At 39.2% G+C, this 22,663-nt stretch overlaps 5 protein-coding genes across 12 annotated transcripts in view; 2 read left to right on the plus strand and 3 right to left on the minus strand.

Moving 5' to 3' along the window:
* Positions 1-92: 92 nt before the first annotated feature.
* On the minus strand, positions 93-5,666 carry LOC109544764 (ATP-dependent RNA helicase p62). Its single transcript, XM_019915096.2, has 8 exons — positions 5,566-5,666; positions 5,402-5,491; positions 3,270-3,769; positions 2,519-3,074; positions 2,221-2,459; positions 836-1,014; positions 406-583; positions 93-351 (listed from the first exon to the last, which is right to left on the minus strand). Coding segments are annotated over exons 2-8 (1,662 nt in total). The 5' UTR covers positions 5,404-5,491; positions 5,566-5,666; the 3' UTR covers positions 93-343.
* Positions 5,667-6,142: 476 nt separating this feature from the next.
* Positions 6,143-15,471, plus strand: LOC109544762 (DEAD-box ATP-dependent RNA helicase 20). Of its 3 annotated transcripts, none has more exons than XM_019915091.2 (11): positions 6,143-6,247; positions 6,391-6,479; positions 9,469-9,706; positions 9,841-10,093; positions 10,161-10,284; positions 10,385-10,751; positions 10,813-11,008; positions 11,072-11,266; positions 11,329-11,552; positions 11,922-12,213; positions 12,452-15,471. In XM_019915091.2, exons 2-11 carry the CDS (start codon positions 6,445-6,447, stop codon positions 12,769-12,771), a joined length of 2,244 nt encoding a protein of 747 aa, XP_019770650.1. In that variant the 5' UTR covers positions 6,143-6,247; positions 6,391-6,444; the 3' UTR covers positions 12,772-15,471. The 3 variants fall into 3 exon arrangements, with proteins under 3 accessions (XP_019770650.1, XP_019770652.1, XP_019770651.1); XM_019915093.2 differs by having other exon boundaries at positions 9,877-10,093; XM_019915092.2 differs by having other exon boundaries at positions 6,144-6,247; positions 11,329-11,519.
* On the minus strand, positions 15,299-17,090 carry LOC109544763 (HIV Tat-specific factor 1 homolog). The gene has a single exon (XM_048669151.1). It carries the CDS (start codon positions 16,961-16,963, stop codon positions 15,563-15,565), a length of 1,401 nt encoding a protein of 466 aa, XP_048525108.1. The 5' UTR covers positions 16,964-17,090; the 3' UTR covers positions 15,299-15,562.
* A 423-nt stretch (positions 17,091-17,513) lies between these two features.
* LOC109544760 lies at positions 17,514-22,075 on the plus strand. Of its 6 annotated transcripts, none has more exons than XM_019915083.2 (20): positions 17,514-17,713; positions 17,810-17,962; positions 18,017-18,199; positions 18,251-18,412; positions 18,491-18,598; positions 18,677-18,723; positions 18,852-18,936; positions 19,011-19,106; positions 19,330-19,416; positions 19,472-19,546; positions 19,616-19,690; positions 19,758-19,853; positions 19,919-20,083; positions 20,214-20,404; positions 20,485-20,522; positions 20,565-20,756; positions 20,812-20,984; positions 21,037-21,438; positions 21,495-21,646; positions 21,721-22,075. In XM_019915083.2, exons 1-20 carry the CDS (start codon positions 17,622-17,624, stop codon positions 21,837-21,839), a joined length of 2,691 nt encoding a protein of 896 aa, XP_019770642.1. In that variant the 5' UTR covers positions 17,514-17,621; the 3' UTR covers positions 21,840-22,075. The 6 variants fall into 6 exon arrangements, with proteins under 6 accessions (XP_019770642.1, XP_019770643.1, XP_019770644.1 ...); XM_019915084.2 differs by having other exon boundaries at positions 19,761-19,853; XM_019915085.2 differs by having other exon boundaries at positions 17,843-17,962.
* Positions 22,076-22,288: 213 nt separating this feature from the next.
* The window catches only part of LOC109544759 (farnesol dehydrogenase), a gene marked incomplete in the record, with an annotated part of 1,185 nt that continues 810 nt past the window's right edge, over positions 22,289-22,663 (minus strand). The window contains 1 exon segment of the mRNA XM_048669152.1: positions 22,289-22,663. Coding sequence (XP_048525109.1) covers positions 22,365-22,663 — 299 coding nt within the window.

The raw sequence follows: 22,663 nt of genomic DNA on the forward strand, positions 1-22,663 counted from the left end.
TGCAAAAAACAAAAGGGCTATCCGCAAACGTCCGTGTCGTATAGCGTGCATAACCCTGTACATCAGCTGCAGGTATTAAATAAAACATTACATAAATTACAAAACATCTATTTCTTAAAGTCCCCATTCTGAACAATCTGATACAATTTGTATTTAAATAACTTATTTTAAAGAAGAAATCTACTTCTATCACAGTCATAAACAAAACTATAAATATGACAGATTTAGAACATTGAATAGGGAACAAATGTACTCCTCGTACTGGGTGAGAAGGGTAAGCTGTCATCCCATATGTACACCACCACATGCTCTTTCAACCTGTTGCAGATTGTTTGTACTGTGATCAATAACCTAAAAACCGAGCAATAAGCATTGATGCAAAAAAACTAGGAAAAATACACTTACTTTTATTGTACCCGTTGCTCTTGAAACCGCCACCGCCACCCCCACTAAACCGGGAATGCTGTTTCGGGCCGTTGTTCTCCCGGCCTTTGTAACCACCCCCATATCCCCATCTGCCTCTGCTGCCACCGCCATACCCTCCGGAGCGGGTAGCGATTTCTTCAAGTTTTGGGCTCACAACCTTAAAAAAAAAACATTCTATTAAAATCCGCATCAATTTGATGAAATGTAAACATCAGAAACTAATACTAAATGAAACTGTTGGGAAACTTGAGGATGGGATCCAGACTTTGATTGTGTGGACACCGAAGGCATATTTCCCTATTTAATCTTCCTCCCAATAGCATTCATGCTTTGCTGTGGAACGAAGCAAAGGCATGCCAATTTGAGAGGACTTGACTTGAAGCTAGCAAAAGCCGCAAAAATCACTTACTTGATTGGCTTCCTTTAATACTGAAACTAGATCTCTGGCTTGTTTGAAGTTGGACGGAGTGAAAAAGGCGTAAGACGTCCCAGTGGTGTCGGATCTGCCCGTCCTTCCTATCCTATGAATATAATCTTCTGAAGAGTTGGGGTAGTCATAGTTGACTACGTATCTGATTCCATCAACATCTAAACATCAATTACTAAGTCAGCCAACGTTCACATTAATCAACTCCAAAACCATTCATTCTCCAGTCAACATGATGTAGACCCAGCAATCAACAAAAAAATCGGAATGGTTTTGACAAAATCATCCCGAAATTCAATACATCTGAAGTGTTAGCAGCAAACATTCGTCTACCGTACAGCCACACTCAATAATAATACTTAGCACTTAAAATGAAATTATTAGTCAATAATAAAACTATCATGCTCAAAATAAAAACTAAATATACTAACCATGATCGAGATTTGTAACGAAAATCCTTGAAGTTGTGAATCGTGGATAGATTCGATTCGAGAGTAACATTGAAAAATTAGTAGCATATCTGCTTTTCTTGCTTTAGTGGACCCATAATGACTTAATAACATTGATGGTAAAAAAGGTGACCACTCAAACACTCCAGCAGATTTATGTATCTTGACCATAGGAAGATCAATAGTATTTTAAAGTTGACAGTTCCTCCGTTGCAATGGTTTCCTCCATTGCTTGGAGCAGGGAATCGGGATTATGGACATGTTAGGGTTAGGCAAGATCATAAAGGGATATTGTCTGGTTTAAGAGCGTTACTATTGTCGGTGTCAAAAGCTGACACCAAAATCTTCCACCGGTCTAATAGAGGCACCCGCAAGACAATATTGCATCCTTAACTTTCATTAGAACACAACACTGGCATATTTTTAGCTCATTAAATAGGGCTAAATCAATGGCTATCCTGCTTGTGCCTCTGAAACAAAAAGGATAACCAGACTGATTAATATAGGTGTAAACCAACGATCTGCTTATTAATAGTGACAATGCAATCTCAACAAATCAGCTTCACCTTTCGTACCAATTGCATAATGAAAAACGAAACAAAAAGCGTATAAATGTGCGTAATTGAAATCTTGCAATTACCGGTGACCAGCCCCCGCCCGCCCTTGTGTAAAAAACACCAGTCTGGAAAATCCCCAATGAATGCTACTAAAATCTTTAACCCTGGCTCCCAACATAACGTAAACATCAACCCACTTGGTTTTCCTCAAAACTTGCTTAGATCAAGTTGACCTTAAATTGAGAAGCCAGGCATTGGCAAATAATATTGCTCAAAGTACTCAATGAATCTTGCAATCACAATTTGAAACTTAGGATCTCGAATCAATCGACCAATTCAAGGAGCGCGTTTTGAAACTTACCGAGCCCTCTAGCTGCAACGTCTGTGGCCACCAAAATTGTGGCTTTTCCATTTCTAAATTCCTTCAGCACGTAGTCTCGTTCTTGCTGGCTCTTGTCTCCATGCATAGCGACGGCAGGCCAACCAAATCGTCTAATTGTACGCGTAATTGCCTCCACTTTTTTCTTGGTTTCGACGAAAATTATGATTTTCGAGTCTGGTTCCCCGTTCGTTCCAATTTCTTGCAGTAAGTTATTTAACCTGAAAATAACGTTTCACATTACACCCATCGCATGATCAGTAATGAAAGGCCAACTTACTTATTTTCCTTCTCGTGTTCTTGGCAAACATCCACAATTTGCAGAATATTGTGATTGGCTGAGAGTTCCAGAGATCCAACATTCAATTGAATATACGTATTCATAAAGTCAGCCGCCAGTTTTTTCACCTCCTTGGGCCACGTGGCGGACCACATAAGCGTTTGTCTGTCAGGCCTGATTTGGCTGATAATCTTCCTGATTTGGGGCTCAAAGCCCATATCCAACATTCTGTCGGCTTCATCCAGAACAAGATAAGTGCACCTTTCCAAATTGGTGGTGCCCCTCTCTAAGAAGTCAATCAATCGTCCGGGAGTCGCAATGCAAATCTCAACGCCACGTTCCAAGTCTCTGGCTTGTGGTCCTTTGGGGGCACCCCCAAACACGCAGCAATTGCGAATATGTGAGGATTTACCGAAATCGTTCGCCACTTGCTGGATTTGCTGGGCCAATTCTCTGGTCGGAGCCAAAACAAGAGCAACTGGACCGTCACCACGCTGAACTTCGGGCTGGTTGTTAATGTGGACAATGGCTGGTAGAATGTAGGCCAAAGTTTTGCCTGTAAAAAAACAGAAGCATGTCAACTATCTGCCTGGGATGCACTGGAATACCATCCAGTAGTTTGGTTGGATCAGCTCTTCTTAGAGGTAAATGGGTGCATATAATAATCACAGCTTGTTCATTTAACGTGTCTCATCATGAATTTGTTTGTAAGTAAAAAAAGTTCGGTGTTATAATACGAAAATCTCCTTACCTGAACCGGTTTGGGCGACGCCAACCATATCGTTTCCGCTCATTGCAATAGGCCAGCCCTGAGCCTGAATGGAAGTAGGATACTCATATCCTTGCGCTACAATCGCATCCATTACATAATCAGGGAAACTAGCTTCATGGAAATTCTGGATCGGCTTTGGGGCTTCGCCTTCCACAGTGATCTGCTTGGCCAAACGGAACTGTTCGACCTCGTAGTCAGACCTGGCCTTGATGATATCATGTTCGACGTAGAAATCTTTTTTGAACGGTCGCAGTTGTTTGTTGCCCCATTCTACTGGGCGCATACGACCTCCAGCTCCACTAGACTTCCCATAACCTCCACCTCCGCCTTGACTGCCCCAGCTGTTGCCACTCCGTTGGCCGTAGCCACCACCACTACTTCCATTTCTTTGGCCATAACCGCTTTTGCTTCCTCCATTCTGGTAGCTACTCTGACGGCTTTTGTAACCGTTACTATCTCCTTGACGGCTTCCGTAAGACCTGAAACAATTGAAGAGAACAAAGTTGAAAATACAGCTAAAGATAATCAGTTTGCCCAAGTTATTGATCATCGGTGACGCCGTAATAAACTCTAATCAAAAGAAAATATTTTTTACCGGTAATTTGAAATATTTATTTTCGTTTCCTTGGAGGATCGTGCACTTTACATTTGGCGGATTTCGGAGCTCTTTTTAATTTTTCCAGAAAGTACACTTAAAATATCACATGCAGAAAAACAAATTCGGATAATCCATAAAATCATGCTAGAAAACATTTACAAACTGACATATTTATACATAAATAAATGGAATAGTATACGTTCGTGTGGGTGCTGGAAGTTTGGGCTAGCCCAGACTACCCACTATTAATGTTGTAAGGTTTAAAGATGCGTTGAATTTGGCGTAGTGTAGATTTATTGCTCATTTTTAATTAATTTATTTGATTTCGCCTTAGCAACAGATTTCAGTTATTTAAAGAAAATGTCTATTCTCGGAGTGCCAGTATAAATAATAATTATTATGGGTTAAATAAGTGGCAACATTGGTTTCTGTTTATTTCTGAAGTCCAATTCATCAGCATGCTATTAACGTGCAACAGTCCATGCAACGCCGCATAAAATAAGAAGAGAAGACGTGATGAACATAACCGCAACCAATCATGAGGTTTGAAATAGATCCCAAAATTTGGCAAAAACTTGATTGCATTATTGAATCATGGAATGTTAGCCATTAAAACATTATTTTAACAGTAAACAGCAAGGCAATCGCATTTTCAACAATAAATACCGGGTCGTTTGGACATGACGTGCTTTCTTATTATTTTGCAATTTATGGACAATCAGCATTTTTTTGGACGGAAAAAGAACGAAGAAACCCTCCAGATATAGTGCATGATCAGTTTTCTTGCTTGTTTCTAAAAAATCTTCAAAGATTAGGGTGCATTTCTGCCACGACCATTTTCAGTACATTTTTTCAGCAAACAAAACAAACTACAAATTTTCAACAATTTCGTAAAAAATAGTAGAGTAAACCACGCGGTTTTGAAACTGTACCGAAAATTAATCAAGAAAAAGAAAAGCCTAAAAATGAAGCACCAGGTTTGAAGATAAAGCGGCCTTTAACAAAAACACGTGTTTCAAATTCCAAGGATTTGGATCATCTTTTTCAGTACTATAAAACAAGATTTCAATTACCAGTTCGTTTCGAATGGCGAAAGTGAATTGCAAAAACTGCCGCGACCGAATTTTCGCGAATGGCTGGGCCTTGAAAATGGCGTCATTGCACTCGACAGACGCCTCGGCCTTTTGCTGCCATGCGGAAATTACGTTTTCACAATAAAACATATCAAAGCTTTAAAACACGCGCCCCAATGAATCTGATTCAGGGCAAATCCGGGTGGACTCCTACTAAATAACGAAGAATTTTCGAAACAGGGAGGACGCCGGAAAACCACACCACCACGTTGGAGTTCCAACATGGCGGCCATTAATCAATATGCAAAATGCCGCATTTAAAACACTTTCATGTAAACGCTATCGAAACGAATTACTTTAGAACGGAATTGAGCATCATTTGAACCTACAAAGCACATCATGTTCTTAATTTCCTAAAAAAATAACGATAAAATACTTACATTTTGGCTATGTTTGGCAGATCGAGCTTTCTAGTAATGTGCAAATTGGAAATAGCGCTGCAGATGGATGCACAAGAAGAACCAAATGGCCTAGCAATAAAACGGAACATTTTATAAAATCTTGCAACAGGCTTGGGGAGAGAGTGGAGATGAAGTGGACTTACCTCTACAACGTCTAGTAGAAAACAAGGACGAAGGAAGGGACTTTTCATTTGTCGAGCCCCGAAGTTGGTGTGGCAGAAGTGGTAGGGATAGAATCCGCCCAATCAGGGGCCGTGTTGCAATGCGGCAAACTTTTAGAGAGAAACAGACGGATCGCTTCTTTCGCTGCAGACAAAGCGCGCTGCTGTTGCTGATAGTCGGCCACCAGATAGCGTAACTTCCGTTTGCATCCCGCGAAAATTTGAAAATGTTTTCCTGCGCACCCACTGTTGGCGCACTTTCTTTATTGAAAGCTTCTGAGTACTGGGGATTTTAATGAGAAATACTGCAATTTTGGTCCTTGTCAGGTATCGTCCATTGTAACTCTCTAACGGGATTATTATCTAACAGGGCCAAACAGGTAAATTTTCTTTGCGTTGGCCTTACCCAAATGTAGCATTTTTCGTTGAAGCCAAACTTTTTATACGATATACCTATTATTACTTTGGTATTAAATTATATATACATATTATATTATTTGGATTATGTATTAAAGTAATGGTAAGTAAAATAGATATATGGGTATAAACCGTTTGCTCAGTCGGTAATACAGACATCCCTCTCGGGATGTTCTCTCGTCAAAGGCACGCGCATTAAGAATTTCCGTTCTTCGTTTCGGCTACATTGCGTGGTTTGGGATACAAGGTAGGATTTTTATTAATTTTTGAAGTATTTTAAGGCCATACTTGTTGCAAATTAAAAAACAGTCTTGCGATTTACCAAGCGGTTTTTAAACTCACACGTCAAAGATTAATCACTTGGTGATTGCTCGTTTTATTCTATTATAGTTTGAACTTTCGTCCGCCATTTGGAAATCATCTCCTGGTTTCTCAACTAGTAACATGCAGTACAATAACGTTTATCATAATTCTCAAATGTAAGTATAGCTTTACTTGCGAATTTATTCCTTTTATGGGTAGTTTTGTAAGGGCTTGTTTTGGGGCCCTCAATGGCTTTTGCTGAAACTACTTTATGCTACAGCTGCATGTTACAATTTCCTGCCTGCGAAACAATGCTTTGCTTGTGTAAGACATTAATGCATATTGATAAATAATAAAATTTTATTGTTATAAATATTAAAATTTACGAATAAATTCTAAACAAGCCACACAACAGGCATAAAAGTCGTATATGCAAAGTTCGGTGGCCATCTAAATCTAATTTAAACAGTAGCAACACAAATCTCGTAAACTTGTAAAATCTATTGAAGACCGTTTCAATAGGCACCGCCCTCGATCTCACAAAAGAAAACGTTGCGGTCAGCGGCTTTGTTCTAACTTCCGGGAAAAAAAGAGCTCCAGCCAATCTAGGGAGGAAATATTTGAACAAATGAACGAAATCATTGTACAGCACTATTATTAGTGCCTGTTTAAATTCAACTTCTTTCGCATCAACAACAATTACTGTTATATTTTTTCAGATATTTTGCTTCTAAACTTTTTCAACCAGAATTTCAACATTCAAACAATGCGACTAAGCTCAAACTTTTTTTTGTGATATCGGACAGAAGCTGAGAAAAATTTTGAAAAACTCCAACGTTTAGTGGGCAATTAACGCTCTTTGTGCGTTTACTTGCAACAAACAATCCACACAAATGCTCAGTTCGGAAAAAAATGCATCAACAAATTTGATAATTTTTGGAGAAAGGCGCTAGTCGCAAATAACGCAGTTTCCAGATTTCCGAATGAAAACTTTTATCGTCCTGAACCCGTATGAAAAAAACCCATATGAAAAAAATTTTGATGATTTCCGATGCTGCTCGTTTAATTACTCATAGTATACAAACAATTTTGTGCAGTTCTAATGTTTTTTTGCGAGAAATCAATTTTCTTTATACGCGCTTTTTTCGTCAATTTTAGGGATTTTTACCCAAACTTTTCAAAGGCGTATTAACGTAGAATCCATTTGAAAATACTGTATTTAAAGCTGGATTACCGTACCAGAGATTCATTCTCGAGGCCTTCAATTTATGAGGGTCGAGGACTTGGCTGGCGACAAAATAAAATAAAAAACGAAAAAGGGTCTCCCATAGTGTGACATATTGGCTTCCTTCGAATGTCTAACAGGCCAAGTAGGCCTCCATTATCACCTATGTGTTAATTGCTTCTTTACAGACTTTCAAAAGCATTGAGTCTTGGTTCACTTGGCCTTGGGTCAGAGCTTAGCTGTGTGGAAAAGGGGCAACAAATAGTGCTTGAGATAAAATTTCTAGATGGTGGCAAATAAAACAATGCAAAATACGAAATTTATAGTAGGGAGAACAATAGATTGATAGAATTTTTTAGAACTATTTGCTCCTAGTCTATAAATATTTTTCTTATTTTGCATTGTTTCATTTGCCACAGTCAAGAAATGTTATCTCAAGCCCTATTTGTTTGGGTGCTAAGGCGTCGAGGGAAAAATATTTTGCACTAAATAGCGCTTCAAACATGAATCATCAATTCGATCTAAACAGCCAGAATTTCTATTCCAACGTTGTCAGTGTAACGTTGGTTTTGTTGAACACGAACACGAAAATGGCTGAACCCGACTAGCCAAATAATGTTAATACATAATCAGAATTTCTTACGACATTAACGTTATTTTTATTAAACCCGAGATTAATCGGTTAGTGTCGCCATTAGCCAAATCGGAAGATTAATCGTAACTAGAAACTGAAAAACTTACCAGCAACGTGGTCGGTACTGAAGTCGGCACTTATTCCAAACGAAAACAGAACCCGTCGGAAAACGACAACCAGAGGAAAGGCAGAACAACTCGTAACAGTAATCATCCAAAGTTTGGCCAATTTTGTTAAGTGTTATTACACAAAATGCGTTTTTCACGTGTCACCCACAACCGCCTCAAGCTAAGCCTGTGTAAGTCCCTAATGGTGACGCCCAGGGGCGGATCCAGCTTTAAATTCAGGGGGGGTTGTGTAGAAATAATACTGCTGGCTGGATGATTCCAAATTAAATAAAATAAGAAATAAATTCCTAAATTAAAAAGAAATTCCAATTAAAAAACCTTCGAGCGCACCTCTTTAGTCTTGTTCAATCACCCACACTCTTAACATTACACCACATTTTAACACTAATTTTTCATAAAATTAATCTACTTGAACACTCACATGCAGGGGCGGATCCAGCTTTAAAGTCAAGGGGGAGGTTATGTAGAAAAAATACAGTCTGCTGTTGTCTATGAAATTAGAAAAATTATCGTCGTTTTATGCAAGGGTGACGTAAGATTATTGCAAAATTTCATGTTTTCCGTCCCGTTTTGCATGTTTCTCGGAAGCAAAATGAGCAAAAACGCCCGTTTTTACATCATTCCAAAGAGAACTAAATGGCCTTTTTAGAAAGTGAACCATCGATAAGGATATGTTGCAGTTTTCTCAAAAAATGCTTGAATTTGACCTCATGGTCAACGTCATCGTTGCTCTTTTCGAAGTTTCTCAGGAGTTTCTCAAAAGCCACAGCATTCGTTTTGGCATCAGGATAGAGAATTGAAAACTCGATTCAGTCGTAACAACGTAAGTGAGGAAATTCGAGTAGTTTTGACCCAGAAAGCGAAATTTTAATATCAAACAATTAGGTTCAAGATTATGCCAAAATTTCATGTTTTTCGGCCCGTTTTTGCTCATATCTCGGAGGCAAAATGAGCAAGAACGCTCATGTGTAAAAAAATAAAAGTAAGCAATAAGCTGTTGAAGTGGCCGCTTCTAGCAATTGAAATAGTGTTTTTTCTGCTTTGGAAACTGTTCCTTAATCCACAGATGGCTTATTGCAAAAGCGGCTGATTGGTCGATTTTGGAAAAATTTCATAGTTTCCAAATCAGCTCATGTGTGATTTTCTAATGAAAAATCTAAATAGAGTGATTTGTTTAGGTACCGAGCCCGACCTGATCGCAATGAACAACAATTTGGAAAACAAGCGAATTACTGGAATGGTCCGCCTCAGCAACATGCGATCGCCCCAGTGCAAGATTTCGGCGGTCCAAACATCAGACAGTTCAACAATCGAAAGTTCAACAATAGGAATTATAACAACTACTACAACCAGCAGATGGAAGGCGAACACGAAACCGATGATAGACAGACTGTACCATCATGGGAAGCCGAACTGGTAAGTGGTCAGATGTGTTCACCTTGCTTACCTTTTTCTAACAGTTTAGTTATTTGTGGTCCTCGATCCTCTTGAAAGTATAATGCCACAACCTTCCCAATCATCCCATGACACTTTCTGACCTATTTTCTTAGGAACCCTTCAAAAAAGATTTCTATGTTCCACACCAGAATACCCAAAGTAGGACGCCGGAGGACATCGAGAAATACCGAGAGATGAAGGACATCATTGTCAGGGGAGAAAATGTGCCTCAGCCAAATGTAAATTTTGAGGAAACCAACTTTCCAGAATATATTTTGCAAGTGTTGATGTCGCAAGGTTTCGAAGATCCCACTGCCATTCAGGCGCAGGGTTGGCCGGTGGTTTTAAGTGGACGAGATTTAGTAGGTAATTTCATCACGTGTTTCTCTCATCTCAAGACTGTCCTATTTGAGATTTGCTTGATTTTTTGCAGGTATTGCCCAGACTGGTTCTGGAAAGACATTGGCATACATGCTGCCGGCAACGGTCCACATTAATCATCAGCAAAGACCGCAACGAGGAGAAGGCCCCATTGCTTTGATTCTTGCCCCAACCAGGTAATTATTGAAACAAGCACATGTATTTGGTTGCGTCACCGTCCAAAAAATTTATGTATTTATTGGCTGAACATCAGTCAAACTTGTTGATTTTCCTTAGGGAGCTGGCCCAGCAAATTCAAAAAGTTGCCCACGAATTCGGATCGAACACCATGATTCGCAACACTTGTATTTTCGGGGGGTCGCCGAAAGGACCGCAAGCACGAGATTTGGAACGGGGTGTTGAAATCGTAATTGCAACTCCGGGCCGATTGATTGATTTCTTGGAGAAAGGGACTACCAATCTGGGGCGCTGCACTTATTTGGTCCTCGACGAAGCTGACAGGATGTTAGACATGGGATTCGAGCCTCAAATACGCAAGATCATTCAGCAAATCAGGCCCGATCGGCAAGTTCTTATGTGGTCGGCTACATGGCCCAAACAAGTGCAAGCCTTAGCTGAAGAGTTCCTGGTTGACTATATTCAGGTACATGAATTTATATACTTTTCTTTATTTAAGGTGATTTTTAAATGCGGAATGTTCTCAGGTGAATATTGGTGGCTTGTCATTATCAGCAAATCACAATATCAAGCAAGTGGTCGAAGTGTGCGAAGAACCTGACAAAGAGGACAAACTCAATGCTCTCTTAAAGCAGATCGCTTCAGATCGCAACAACAAAATTATTGTGTTTGTTGAAACCAAGAAGAAAGTTGATGAAATCACCAAAGCAGTTAAATCTGTAGGTAAGAAAACATATACATACTTCCGTATTTTCCGAGCAGATAGTTACAGTGCTAATTTACTAGGGTTTTCCGCAATTTGCATCCACGGAGACAAATCTCAACCTGAGCGCGATTACGTATTGAACGAATTCAGAAGCGGAAAATTTTCGATTTTGGTCGCGACTGATGTGGCTGCTCGAGGATTAGACGTTGAAGATGTCAAGTATGTGATCAATTACGATTATCCAAACTCCAGTGAGGACTACGTTCATCGCATTGGTACGATTTAGATACAGGCATGGAAATCGGAGCAATTGATCAAATTTTCTTGTTATTTTTAGGTCGAACTGGCCGCTGCCAACAAGCCGGTACTGCCTACACCTTCTTCACCTCCAACAATCAAAGGCAAGCGAAAGACCTGATTTCGGTGTTGGAAGAAGCAGAACAGAACGTTCCCTCAAAACTACAAGAACTCGCGCAAAGCTCGAGGAACATTCAAACTGGACGTAATCGCTGGGGTCAGCGAAACAAGGTTAATAATTTTAAACAAAATAGCTATTTCAATGTAAGTATCTCAATATCTGGTTCTATTGGTGCACGAAGAATTGTTTGTTCGGCGTCCAGTGTGTTTCTCATCAGGCACTGCTTCGATTAGTTTGGAAATTAGATTATTTCCTTTGCTGAGCAGTTCCTGATGCGGCACGCTATGTGTGTTATGTGAAAAACTAACCGTTCGCGATTGTCAATGGGGTCCGATGCGATATCAAACTAATGGCCTGAAAGTGTTGATGTTGCAACTAAACATTTTGCTTGGTGTGCATACAATTCAGCTGATATTTCTCATTACGACGAGTTGAAGATAGTTTAATTGAAATGGTACATTTCCGTTCGAGTCTTCCCGGCATAACGGTAATTCTTTAGTGTTTGATTGCAGGATAACGTATCGCCCAACTCGAATAACAACGGAAATCGGGGCTGGCAAAAGAAGCCACAAAACAACTATGCCGCAATGGAATTCTATGGCAACAGACAGGCTATGGGTGGGTCTCCAAAGAATGGACCTCAGATGAGAGACGGCTACCAGCAAAAGCCGCGATACAATAACGGCGGCTTTAACCAATACCAGAACTCGCAGCAGTTCCAAAATCCCCAAGCTTATCAGCAGAGTTACAGTCCTCCTTTGTATGGGCAAGGCCAGATGAACGGCCAAGCTAGGGGCAATTATGGTAAGTCGAGACTTACTAATAGGTTAAATGGTAGATTTTGCCACCTATTAGAGCCTGCTTGAAGACATTTTTATTCTGGCAGGTGTCGGAATGGTGGCACATTAAAAGAACATTCCCTTGACTGAGTTTAGTAACACTTTTTACTCAAAGCAACGAAATGTTCGACAATTTTTATTGTTTGATTTGTGCGACCTCCGTGCTCTTAGCGTAAATATAGTAATTAAATTCCTAACATTAGGTCAAGGAAATCAGCGAAATTTCAACCAACGCTTCAACCATCGTCAACAGTACCAGAATGCCATGCAATCGGCATCATACGTTCCCGCAGGAAACACTCCGGCTTACATGGTTCCGGCACCAGCCACTTCTGGTGTGCCGGATGGGCTGCAATCTATAATCAGCCATAAATTTTTCCAAAGCCGAGGTTTAACAGGTGCGGCAAATCCTTGTGCTTTCCAACAAAACCAAGGTGGTCCTTATGGACAGTATCCGGCAGTTAGTTATCCCGCTTACGCTCCCCAATATGCGGCGCCTCCTACTGCCACTGTTCAACAGTAGTGGTGCATCAAATGGGCAAAAATTAATTTCAAATGGGTCGTCAAGTATGAAAAGTCTTTGACCTAACGCTGTTCATTTTTTTCATTCTTTTGCAGAGGGAAAAGCAAATTTTAAGTGATCTGAAACTCGTGTGTGAAACACCTCAAGCCGATGAGTGCTTGCAGTGTTTTATTTTATTAACGAAAAAGTCCAGTGTTTGGCTGTTTGAATAACCGTCAACTAAACATGGGTCTTGGTAAAAATAATTATTCAAAACATATTTGGTGTTAGTATTAGCTCTTCTCAGTATTGTCCAGGTGAATATAATTGCCAGTTGATAGCATATTGTTCCTTTCAATGAATGTGGGATTGATGCAGAGCTACTATGTGGATTTGCTTGATGCAGAGCTACCACATCTGATCAATAAGTTCGATGTAGATCTTCAGTTCATACAAACGGCGCCCATTTTAATTACTTATGCTTTTAGAATGTATTTCAATTTAATTTTTGCTTGCGGTTTATTTTTTTTTTGCTTTAAGAACGGTATTTCGTATGTCTAAGTTGAATGTTAACAGTTTATCAAAGAACTCAATACTTCGGATGCCTGTAGGACTAATGTCTCCTAATATTTCACAAAGGAGGTTGTACTTTTACATCATTCCATCTGTTTTTCGACTTTTGCAGCTAAGCGAATGCTCAATGCCAGCTCCTCGCTCTAGCAATCTTTGATATAATTCCAACGTTTAACATTTCTCTCTTATATAGAAAATTCCAGTTTATTTCTTTAATCATTTGCTACCCGGATCATTTGGGATTTTGGAATAAGACTTTAAGGCTAATTAACTGTTTCCTTAATTAGGAAATGAACTGGAATTTGATTAATGTGTGAGTTAGATGTAGTTAACTTTCTGTATGCCACTGAAATGCACGAAACATATAGAAGGGGAGTTTCGGCTATTTTATTATATAGTATTTAAAAATGATACATAATATTATATTGATGCTATGCGGTGCTAATAACGTACCAGGATCCTAGTGAAATGACTCAAGCAGGACTAAATCGCAGTATTCACTTATCTAATGATTTCTACTTAACGGTCGATATCGTTTTATGTTAATTAGGTAGCAAAATTACTTCTCTAAGTTCTCTTTTAAATTGAACTACAAAAATCGATTTTAGTCATTTTCCAAGCAGTTCAGCAAATTAACCAGGAAAATTTGTGATTATTGTTATTAGATGTCAGGTGGAACGTAAAACTATTTATCAAAACCAACAAATAACTATGCTGACTGTCCGGAATTAGTCAAAGAGTGATAGACATTTTTTTTAAGAGATTTTTTATTTATTTTTTTTACAAATTTTTATCATTTTTGGGTTGCTTATTCGTTAGTCTTTACCTAAAACTGTTTTTATATTCCTTGTTTTGTTTCTATTAAACTCTACAATACTTTATTTATGGATACAATACATTTTGTCGCAATGCTAGGTTTGTAATGGTTTTCTCGAATCACTGATAATCCGGGAGTTTGCTCGTTAATCTTTTTGGAACGGGATAAAAAGAGGATCTTCAGAACTGCTAGTGTCGTGTAAATATATGTAGTTTTAAGTATTTAATATCTCGTTTGTCGTTTGTAGGCGTGGTGCTAAATTAGCTCGCAATCATGTAAATCTAGCCGTTTTCTTGGTATGGAGGTATCAACCATTGAAACATGTACTTCGTCCGGTTCTCTTGAAACGCGTTAGGTTTTGCCATTAGCAATTAGCTCACGGTGTCATCTGTGATATCTTAGTGAGTAAAGGTAGCAAAGAATAATAATATTAACTGTTCCGAGTAACAAAGAGGGCGTTACATTTTTTTAACAATTTAAACAAAACTTGTGATATTTATTCCCAATCGAAGACTGACTTAACTATTTACTAGACATATACCATTTTTAATTGCTGTATCGAATTGTTTTGTTTACACAGCATACTGTCCTGTGGGCCAGACTTTTGGGTATTGACGTGGTTTCATACAGCTCAAAGGGTGAATAATTTAATTGCATCAGTCAGGGTAAAAAAGATACAAAAGTACATTATATTTTGAGAGATAATGTCTACATAGTTAGGAAGTTAGGGTTGTCGTTTTTTGGCCTATAGACTATCGTATTGTAAAAGAATATTAAAGTTTTAACGTACCTCATCTTCGGACTTGCGTGCATCAAAAATGGTTCACATTCACATGCACCCAGACAAGTTATTTCATTATTCTGTGATGTTATCGATCAGCGCCATTGCGTCGTAACGATTAACGATTTTCCATGTATGTGATTTATTTCATTTATTTAAAGGCATATTTTGATAATTTCAAATAGTACCTTAAAACCAAAATAATATACGAAATCGTAAATATGTTTAAAACAGCCACTCCTGATCTTATATCTGAAGAATCGATCAGCTGTTTTGGGTCTCAATAGTGACTCAGACCTGTTTATGTTACTGAAAAAACCGGAGTTTCCACTCTGAGTGAGATACGTGATATAAGTTTTATCAAAGATACTCTTCTGTAAGTTTCAATAGAAGTGCATTTCTTGTATGTAATACAGTATTATACTAACCTAGACATGTAAATTAAAACTTAATTTTTCGTTTAGATTGTTTTGTTATTTTATTTTTAAATTTTGATGTAGAATGGACATTCTCAACCATTCAATAAAAATAAACTGCTAATTTATGATAAGACGTCCGTTATTTTCCCAACACATAAAGTCCACCTAGACGTTGACTTCATTTAATTTATGCAATCAAATAAAATAAACTGCCCAATTTTCTCATGTTTTGGTGCTGGTCTCCTCGGGCTTTGGTTCCCCTTCTTCCAGAAACTTGTCCCAACCTTCCAGTCGCTGGCTGATTTGTGAATCAGTCTCCGACATTTTGTACTTGGTTTTTCCATCATGAATCTCCGCTTTCAGTTGCCGTTTCATAAACCAGCGCCCGTTTAGTCTGGCCACTACTTGGTCTGCTTCTTCGGGCGATGCCATGTTGATCTGAGCGACGCCTTCTGGATGCCGATCGTAGAGCATCACTTTGCGGACTTCGCCTATTTTGCCTGCCTCCTCGCGCAAATCTTCCTGGAATTCCAAAATGAGGCTGACGTCCTTATCGAATATCGTCGGATCGAACAGGTTTTTTATGATCACGATTCTTTCGTGTTTAGCGCGGTCTCCTTCCTTCTTTTCCGGCCGCCAATCGAACAGTTTATCCTGCTGTTTTTTCAACTTTTGCTTGTCCTTTCGCTTCTTCATTTTGGGCTTCAGCTTGGGATCAAACTCGCCCTTGAGCTGGAACTTGGCTCGTTCCACCTTGACTTTATGGTCTTTGTAGATGTAGCCGTCCAGCAATTTCAACGCCAAAGCGACTGATTCGATCCGAATGTACGTGCAGAGCGCGTCTCCTTTTAGCTGTCCAGTGCCGCGTTCTCGATAGAGTTTCACTTTGAAGTTGCCCGTAACTGGATCTCGCATCACCAGGCCACACTTTTGCATAAAGTCCACAAACTCTTGCTCTTCAATGTCCAAAGGCAAATTCGATACGTAGACGTTGGTGTTTTGCTTCTCGTCCACCTCGAACCATGTGGGTTCCGAGGCTTTTCTTTTCTCCCCCTTGGGCTTGGCAGTTTCGGCCGTTTCCTCCGGCGTGGGTTCGGGTTTTTCAGGACTCTTCGGGGCCTCAGTGAACCCGTACGACATCTGATAAATGGCCATAAATTCATCATCAATCCGGGGAAACCAGGCCTTCTTTGCCTTGTCCCAAAACAGCTTCGTACCATCAGTGTCTGTGTAAACATGTGTTTCATCTTCATAGTCATACGTGACTTTCGGCTTGCTCATCCACTCGCTCTTTTCAGCGTTCCATTGGTATTGATACCCTGTTTCCTTGTCTGTATAGATGGCTACATCCCCTTCATAGTGCACACTTTCGGGGTCGCATTGAGGCTCCTGCGGAGCAGATGAGCTTTGTGCAGCTTCTGGTTCTTTCGGGCTACTGTCCAGAACTGCGCTCGAACCCGTTGAAGTGGTAGTTTCGTTACGTTTCGCGCTGTTTACGTCCAAATGTTCGGCTGACGAAAGACTGGGGCCCACCAGTGGCGTTTGTTCGGTAGACGTGTTTTCTGCAGCTGTTTCCACTTGATGTAGTTCCATCTTTTCATCTGCATTCCCAATGCTTTTCATGTAGTATCAACGAACACTAATATGGGGCCCCTTGACAGCAATAACAATACTCTTGAGCACTCTAACATTAAACGGACATAACCACATATTTCACTGGTGGAAGTAACCTGAAAACATATTCTTCTTCTCTCTACCAGCTCGTTGCGGAAGTGGTCCAGTACGTCGGGCCTGTGCCCCTCAACCTCTATAGCTGTACAAGTACTGTATATAATATTATATTGTTGTAAATTCCTTTGGATCTCTTCAGAGTCCTTTCCTTGCAACCAAAACCATCCAAAAAGGTTTATCATCTACAGATCACAGAGTGATAACCTGTCTTTATCTATGGCGATCAATCGCTTCCTTAGTAGAAGGGAAGCAATAATGTTGAACTAGAAAGCCACTACAAAATACATGTTGTTAAAAACCATCAAACAAGACGAAAAAAATCACATCACAACTCAAAGCAGTAGAAATGAGGTGCCAACCTTACAATTTGCTTGATTGGTTTTCGCGTGGTTTCCAACTGTTAAACATTTCGAAAAACCGTGCCTAAAAATTGTTGCTCGGCTAATTTGACCGGTTAATATTAAGCAACACTCTAGTTAGACCAACCAGCCTACTGCTGATAGGTTAAGCAACTGCTTAACATGTAAGTTAATTAAATAAATCTGTTAGAATGGTGAATCTGACGGGGGAAGAGACTGAAAAGTCTGAAGACCTAACGCAGGTCTCCGAAACAAGACACAGCTTTGCAAATTCCTCTCAAAAGTAAGTCCCACTGAATTCACGTTTAAACTGTTTAAAATCCGGGCGATTAGCGCTAGAAAGATCAGTTTTCGACGATTTCGTATTGCTTATTTGCAGATCAATAGTGCAGTTAAATAACGTTTGCCAAAGGTTGATGCAGCCCACCTCGATAGGGATTCGAAGACGAAGCAGTAAAAATGGCAATTTCAAAGCCAGAAAATTGTCTCAGGCAGGCTCCAATCCGTTTGCCGCTCACTCACATAGCCAAAGGTACCTTGTTAGCTTTAACCGAACCATAATCAAATCTGTAATGCTAATTTCCAGCACAAATGGAGACTGTGCACATTTGGAAACTACAGGTGCATATCCAGCTGAAAATGAAGTTGTTGCTGAAGCAACCCAATGGGAACAACGCATAGAAGACATTCTTACCGCCTGTAAAACTCTGAAACAAAGCGAGTCATTCCTATCTGACTTTAGTTCTTTAACTAGGGATAGTAGGCAAAAGTAATGTTTTTCATTTTATCCTTAAACAGTCGTTTACATTGGAAATTCCAGTACCGAAGTAGACGAGGAAAAGTCCAAGCAAAATACAGCTTTAGAACCCAGTGAAACTCCTGCAAGTTCTCAGGATATTATTCAGGCCACTCCATTGGAAGCTAATAGTTATCGCAACCGAAAAAGGTTCCGAAATAAAAACATTATGGTCCAAGCTTGCAGGTAAGTCCACCCATTTTTCTCGTTAATTTCAATTAACATTGGGACAATAGTTAATATATTTTAAATGTTTTGTGCAAGCAATGAGGCGTCCAACATTGGCGATGGAAGCGATTCGGAAATTCTTGATATGCATGCCATCGGTTTGCCGACCAAAAAGTGGAAAAAACACCGAAAAAATAGCGTAAAGTAGGTGTAGAAGAATTTGCCAAGTTACTAATTATTTATATTTTGCATGTGGATAATTAGGAAACGCGTTTGTTTTAGTAACGTTTCCGTTGCAAGAGCTGTTCGTTTGGGAAACCTTGATCAAAGTGAGACTCCAATATAGACGAGTCCGCAAACAGAAAAGCAAAACTTTTTTTAATTGAATTCTTAAAACTTTTTCATACTACCGCTTTAACTCTTTAATATTTGCGCTATCAATCGCTCGTTGTTTTAGCATTAGTTCAGAGGAACAGATTGACCGTTTGGGGCGTCTTGATGAGAGCAAGGTTTCTCTTCAGGAAAGTCCAAAATTATGGCAGGTGATTACGCCTTAAAATGTTAAAACCCAGTTCATTATTCTCTTAGTTTAATATTGGTATTAATTTTTTTGCAGGCTATCAAATCAACATGCGTTGTGCTTGGATAGTCTCGATAAGAGCGATATTTTGTTCGAGGAAACTCCAGAAAAACGCGTAAAAAATAATGGCAGGTTGGTTTCTATCTGATTTAACCAGAGTATTTCCCATTACCATTTACGCCTTTTATTACAATTTCCTCTATTCTTTTATACAAAAAGACAGTAATAAAATATCGGCGTTAAAAAAAAATTCAAAGTTTTTAGGACCCAAAATCTTGAGGCAAAATTGTTAACAAAAAAGTTTTCAACAAACTGCTTTTCTACTTTCAATGTTTTATACTGCATTTATTTATAGTTTTTCAAATGAAAATGCAGATAGTCCTGTTGAGAGCGACATTTCGCTGAAGCAACGTCCAAAGAATCACTCAAAACATAATGGCAGGCAAGTTTCTGTGTAAACATTTTAACAATTATTTACACACTTATGCTTTATATAGTTTGTCAAACAATCTCGACGACAGCGAGATTTTAATGAAGAAAAGTACGAAGAAATGGAAAAAAAGTAATTTCAGGTAATAGGAGTTGATGCAGTAATGTGTTTTGTCAATTAGAGATTTAATAATAAAAACATTTATTAACAGCCTCTTGAAGGAAGCGAACTGCGATGAACGTGATGAGATCGATATTTTACGACGGCGAAACCAGAATAATGCGAGGTGGGTTCCAGCTAAAACGCAATAAATAAAATAAATTAATAAAAAACTGCAATTTTTCATCTTTCAGCAGTCGTTCAGCAGATGTTAGCAATTCGGAACTCGCTGATGAGATCAAGATTTTACGGAGGAAACGTTCAAATAAGCATAAAAAAAATAAACTCTGGTAACTTTAAGCAAACATTGCATAGATAAATTAAAACAACTCTCTAACCTTGTAAATTCTCAAAGGAAAAAGCGCATTTTGGACGAAACCAAGACAACTGATGATGAGGAAATCGGGCAAAATACTGGACGCAGCGAAGCTGCGAAGCAAATAATGGATTCATGTGAATCAGCGGTTGAAACATCGATTTTAAACCCTTCCTCGGAGTCACTCAATAACAGCGAATCTAAGTAAGTGTGTTTATTTAAAGAGCGCGATTATAAGAGACAGAACCTATAAAACTAGAAAGCGCAAATCACAGTTTTCTGCCAGGATCGAAACAACCGTAAAAGTAAATTGAAATGTTTTAAATTTTTCCAGCTGCGAAGGTGAAAGCCACAAATCAGAGCATCAAAAACGAGCTAAGCGGAAAATACAATCTGAAGCTGATGAAGAGAATGACCAAGCAAGCAACACTATCAGGAAAAAAGCTAAAAAAAAACTGTCCACCGTAAAAAAACGACGGCTTTCCAGCGATGAGGAGGCGGATGAAGCCTCGGATCATTCCTACGGTAATAATCGTCGTAATTTTATACCAAAAGCAGAATTGTCGATGACTTCCACAGAAAATCAAAAAGGTCTTTTTTTGCAGAAGATGCCGATCCAAATGATTCCGATGCGGCTTTAAAAGTAAGCATTAAATGGGCACTAAAAATTCTATGAATTTCTCAGTTTTTTTTAGGGCTAAAGAGGTTCAATAGAGACTTCAAAGTCCCGCGGTTGCATAAGATCGTGGATCGTGCCTCCAACCCAACAGCAGATCAACGCGAACGGATCGCCGAGAAAGGGATTGAAGTGAAAACTGGCAAGTTTTCAAGCGCTGAAGACCAACAAATCCAGGAAAACTGGCTGAATTTCATACAAGTACTGTGTTTTTCTGCGTCTTTACATTCTGTTTGTTATACAGCGTCATTTTTAGGTTTTTAGACTGAAAAATCAACCGCAGAAGTTTTTCTGTTTGCATGCTAAACGAGTTACCCCCGAAGCGAAGAGGAATTTCCTTTTTTATTTGGCGCGCGGTCTTCATAATAGAACGCCCTATTGTGTGTTCAAACGATTCAAGTTGCTCATGGATCGCGTAACTAAAGGACGGTGAGTTGAATACTAAATATTTAATAAACAAAGGAAAATCTGAGTTTTTTAGATTCTCTCAAGAGGAAGACGATTTCATTCTGAAGGCAATGGAGGAGAAACCGAAGATGTCGGTAACCGAAGTGGCAAAGCACTTGCACAGATCCTTACTTGCCGTGTCCTGTCGGATAGGCAAGCTAAAGACCACCTATTCAAGGAAAATCAAATGGAGTGGCAGAAATGCGGCTTCTTATATCAAGTATCTACTGGAAGCAACGGATATAGATGAGAAAGACATCGGTTTGCTCAAGAACAGACAGATCACTGCAGAAGAATGGGCAAAACTATCGGAAAAGCTGGACAACGTTCCTGTGCGCATTTTAAAACCTGTGTGGCTTAACTTTTTGCATCCTGCTTTGTTCATCCCAGGCAATTCGTGTGATTTAGGCGCGATCAAATGGAAACTTGCCAAAAGGTAAACCATTCAGACAACCGTTGATGCCGTATTAACGATTTAATTCTTGTCTGAAGGCTTCATAAGAACAACGAGACTGAGTGGTCTTGCATCGATTGGACAAAGTACGTGGCGCGATTCGAAGGATTCACTTCATTGAAGCTCTATACACTTGTGAAGCAACTTATAAAGACTCACGTTCCTGAAAAAAAGCAACCTGATCTACCAAGTAAGTGATTGACTAAAAGTTCGAGTTTTTGGCGAAAAATCATTAATTTTCTGTTCCGTTTTTACTCATTGCAGGATCCCTTAAGTATCTAATGAAAAATAAGTTGCGCATCGCTGCACAACCGTTAAAGCTTTTGTATAAAATCAAGTACAGGAATGGAGAGATTCAGGATATGAGACTAAGCGACCTCTAATAAAAAGCCGTTCGTTTAATTCGGTTCTGTAAACTATTTTGTTTACTGGTACAGCTTTGCATGTTTTTAACTGTTCAATTGATGAAACGACCCATTGGATTCTGCTAGAACATATTTTTATCCCCTCGTTGAAAATGTACTTTTGTTTCGACATGAATTAGTGGCAAACACTTGCAACTAATTATCAGTCTCTTTAAACTTTGTATCAAATCTTAATAAATATGTAGTTAACCATTGAACTTTTTTTGATCAAATTTTCTTGTTTATTTCTAGCCACTATCATTAAGATAAGTGCCTGATTCAGCACAATTATTAGAATTGAACACATACAGAAGACTTCATAAATAGTTTTTGGATAAGGATTTTTTGATTACAACGGGGATTGAATATGCGGCATAAAAGCCCGATTAAACACTTGAATTGTGGGGGGGGGGCTTGAAAGGTCATTGTACATAGAAAAGCAGTGCGTTTGTTATTGAAACTCTTTTAACAATTTTACAAGATCATCAGAGATTAAAAAAATAACTAATAAATAGCGCCATGAGGGACTATAATGAGCTCCTTAACATTAACGTGTTCTGGAGTCGCTAAAACGTAAAAAGCTGAATCGGCCACATCTTCCGTTGATATTAATTTCTGCGACGAGTTTACATGGGCTAGTTTCTTCAGTTGTTCCGCTGGAAACGCTGCTTGGTTGAACTCAGTGTCGACGGCTCCAGGACTAATACTAGTGATTTTTATGGGCAGTTTCTCCCGGTTGATTTCCAATCTGACCGACTCAGTTAGGGCTCTGAGCGCAAATTTGCTCGCAGGATACACACTAA

The sequence above is a fragment of the Dendroctonus ponderosae genome, unplaced genomic scaffold (genome assembly GCF_020466585.1).
Source record: "Dendroctonus ponderosae isolate FM_Combo_2020 unplaced genomic scaffold, Dpon_F_20191213v2 Dpon_F_20191213_8, whole genome shotgun sequence".
Lineage (NCBI taxonomy): Eukaryota > Metazoa > Arthropoda > Insecta > Coleoptera > Curculionidae > Dendroctonus > Dendroctonus ponderosae.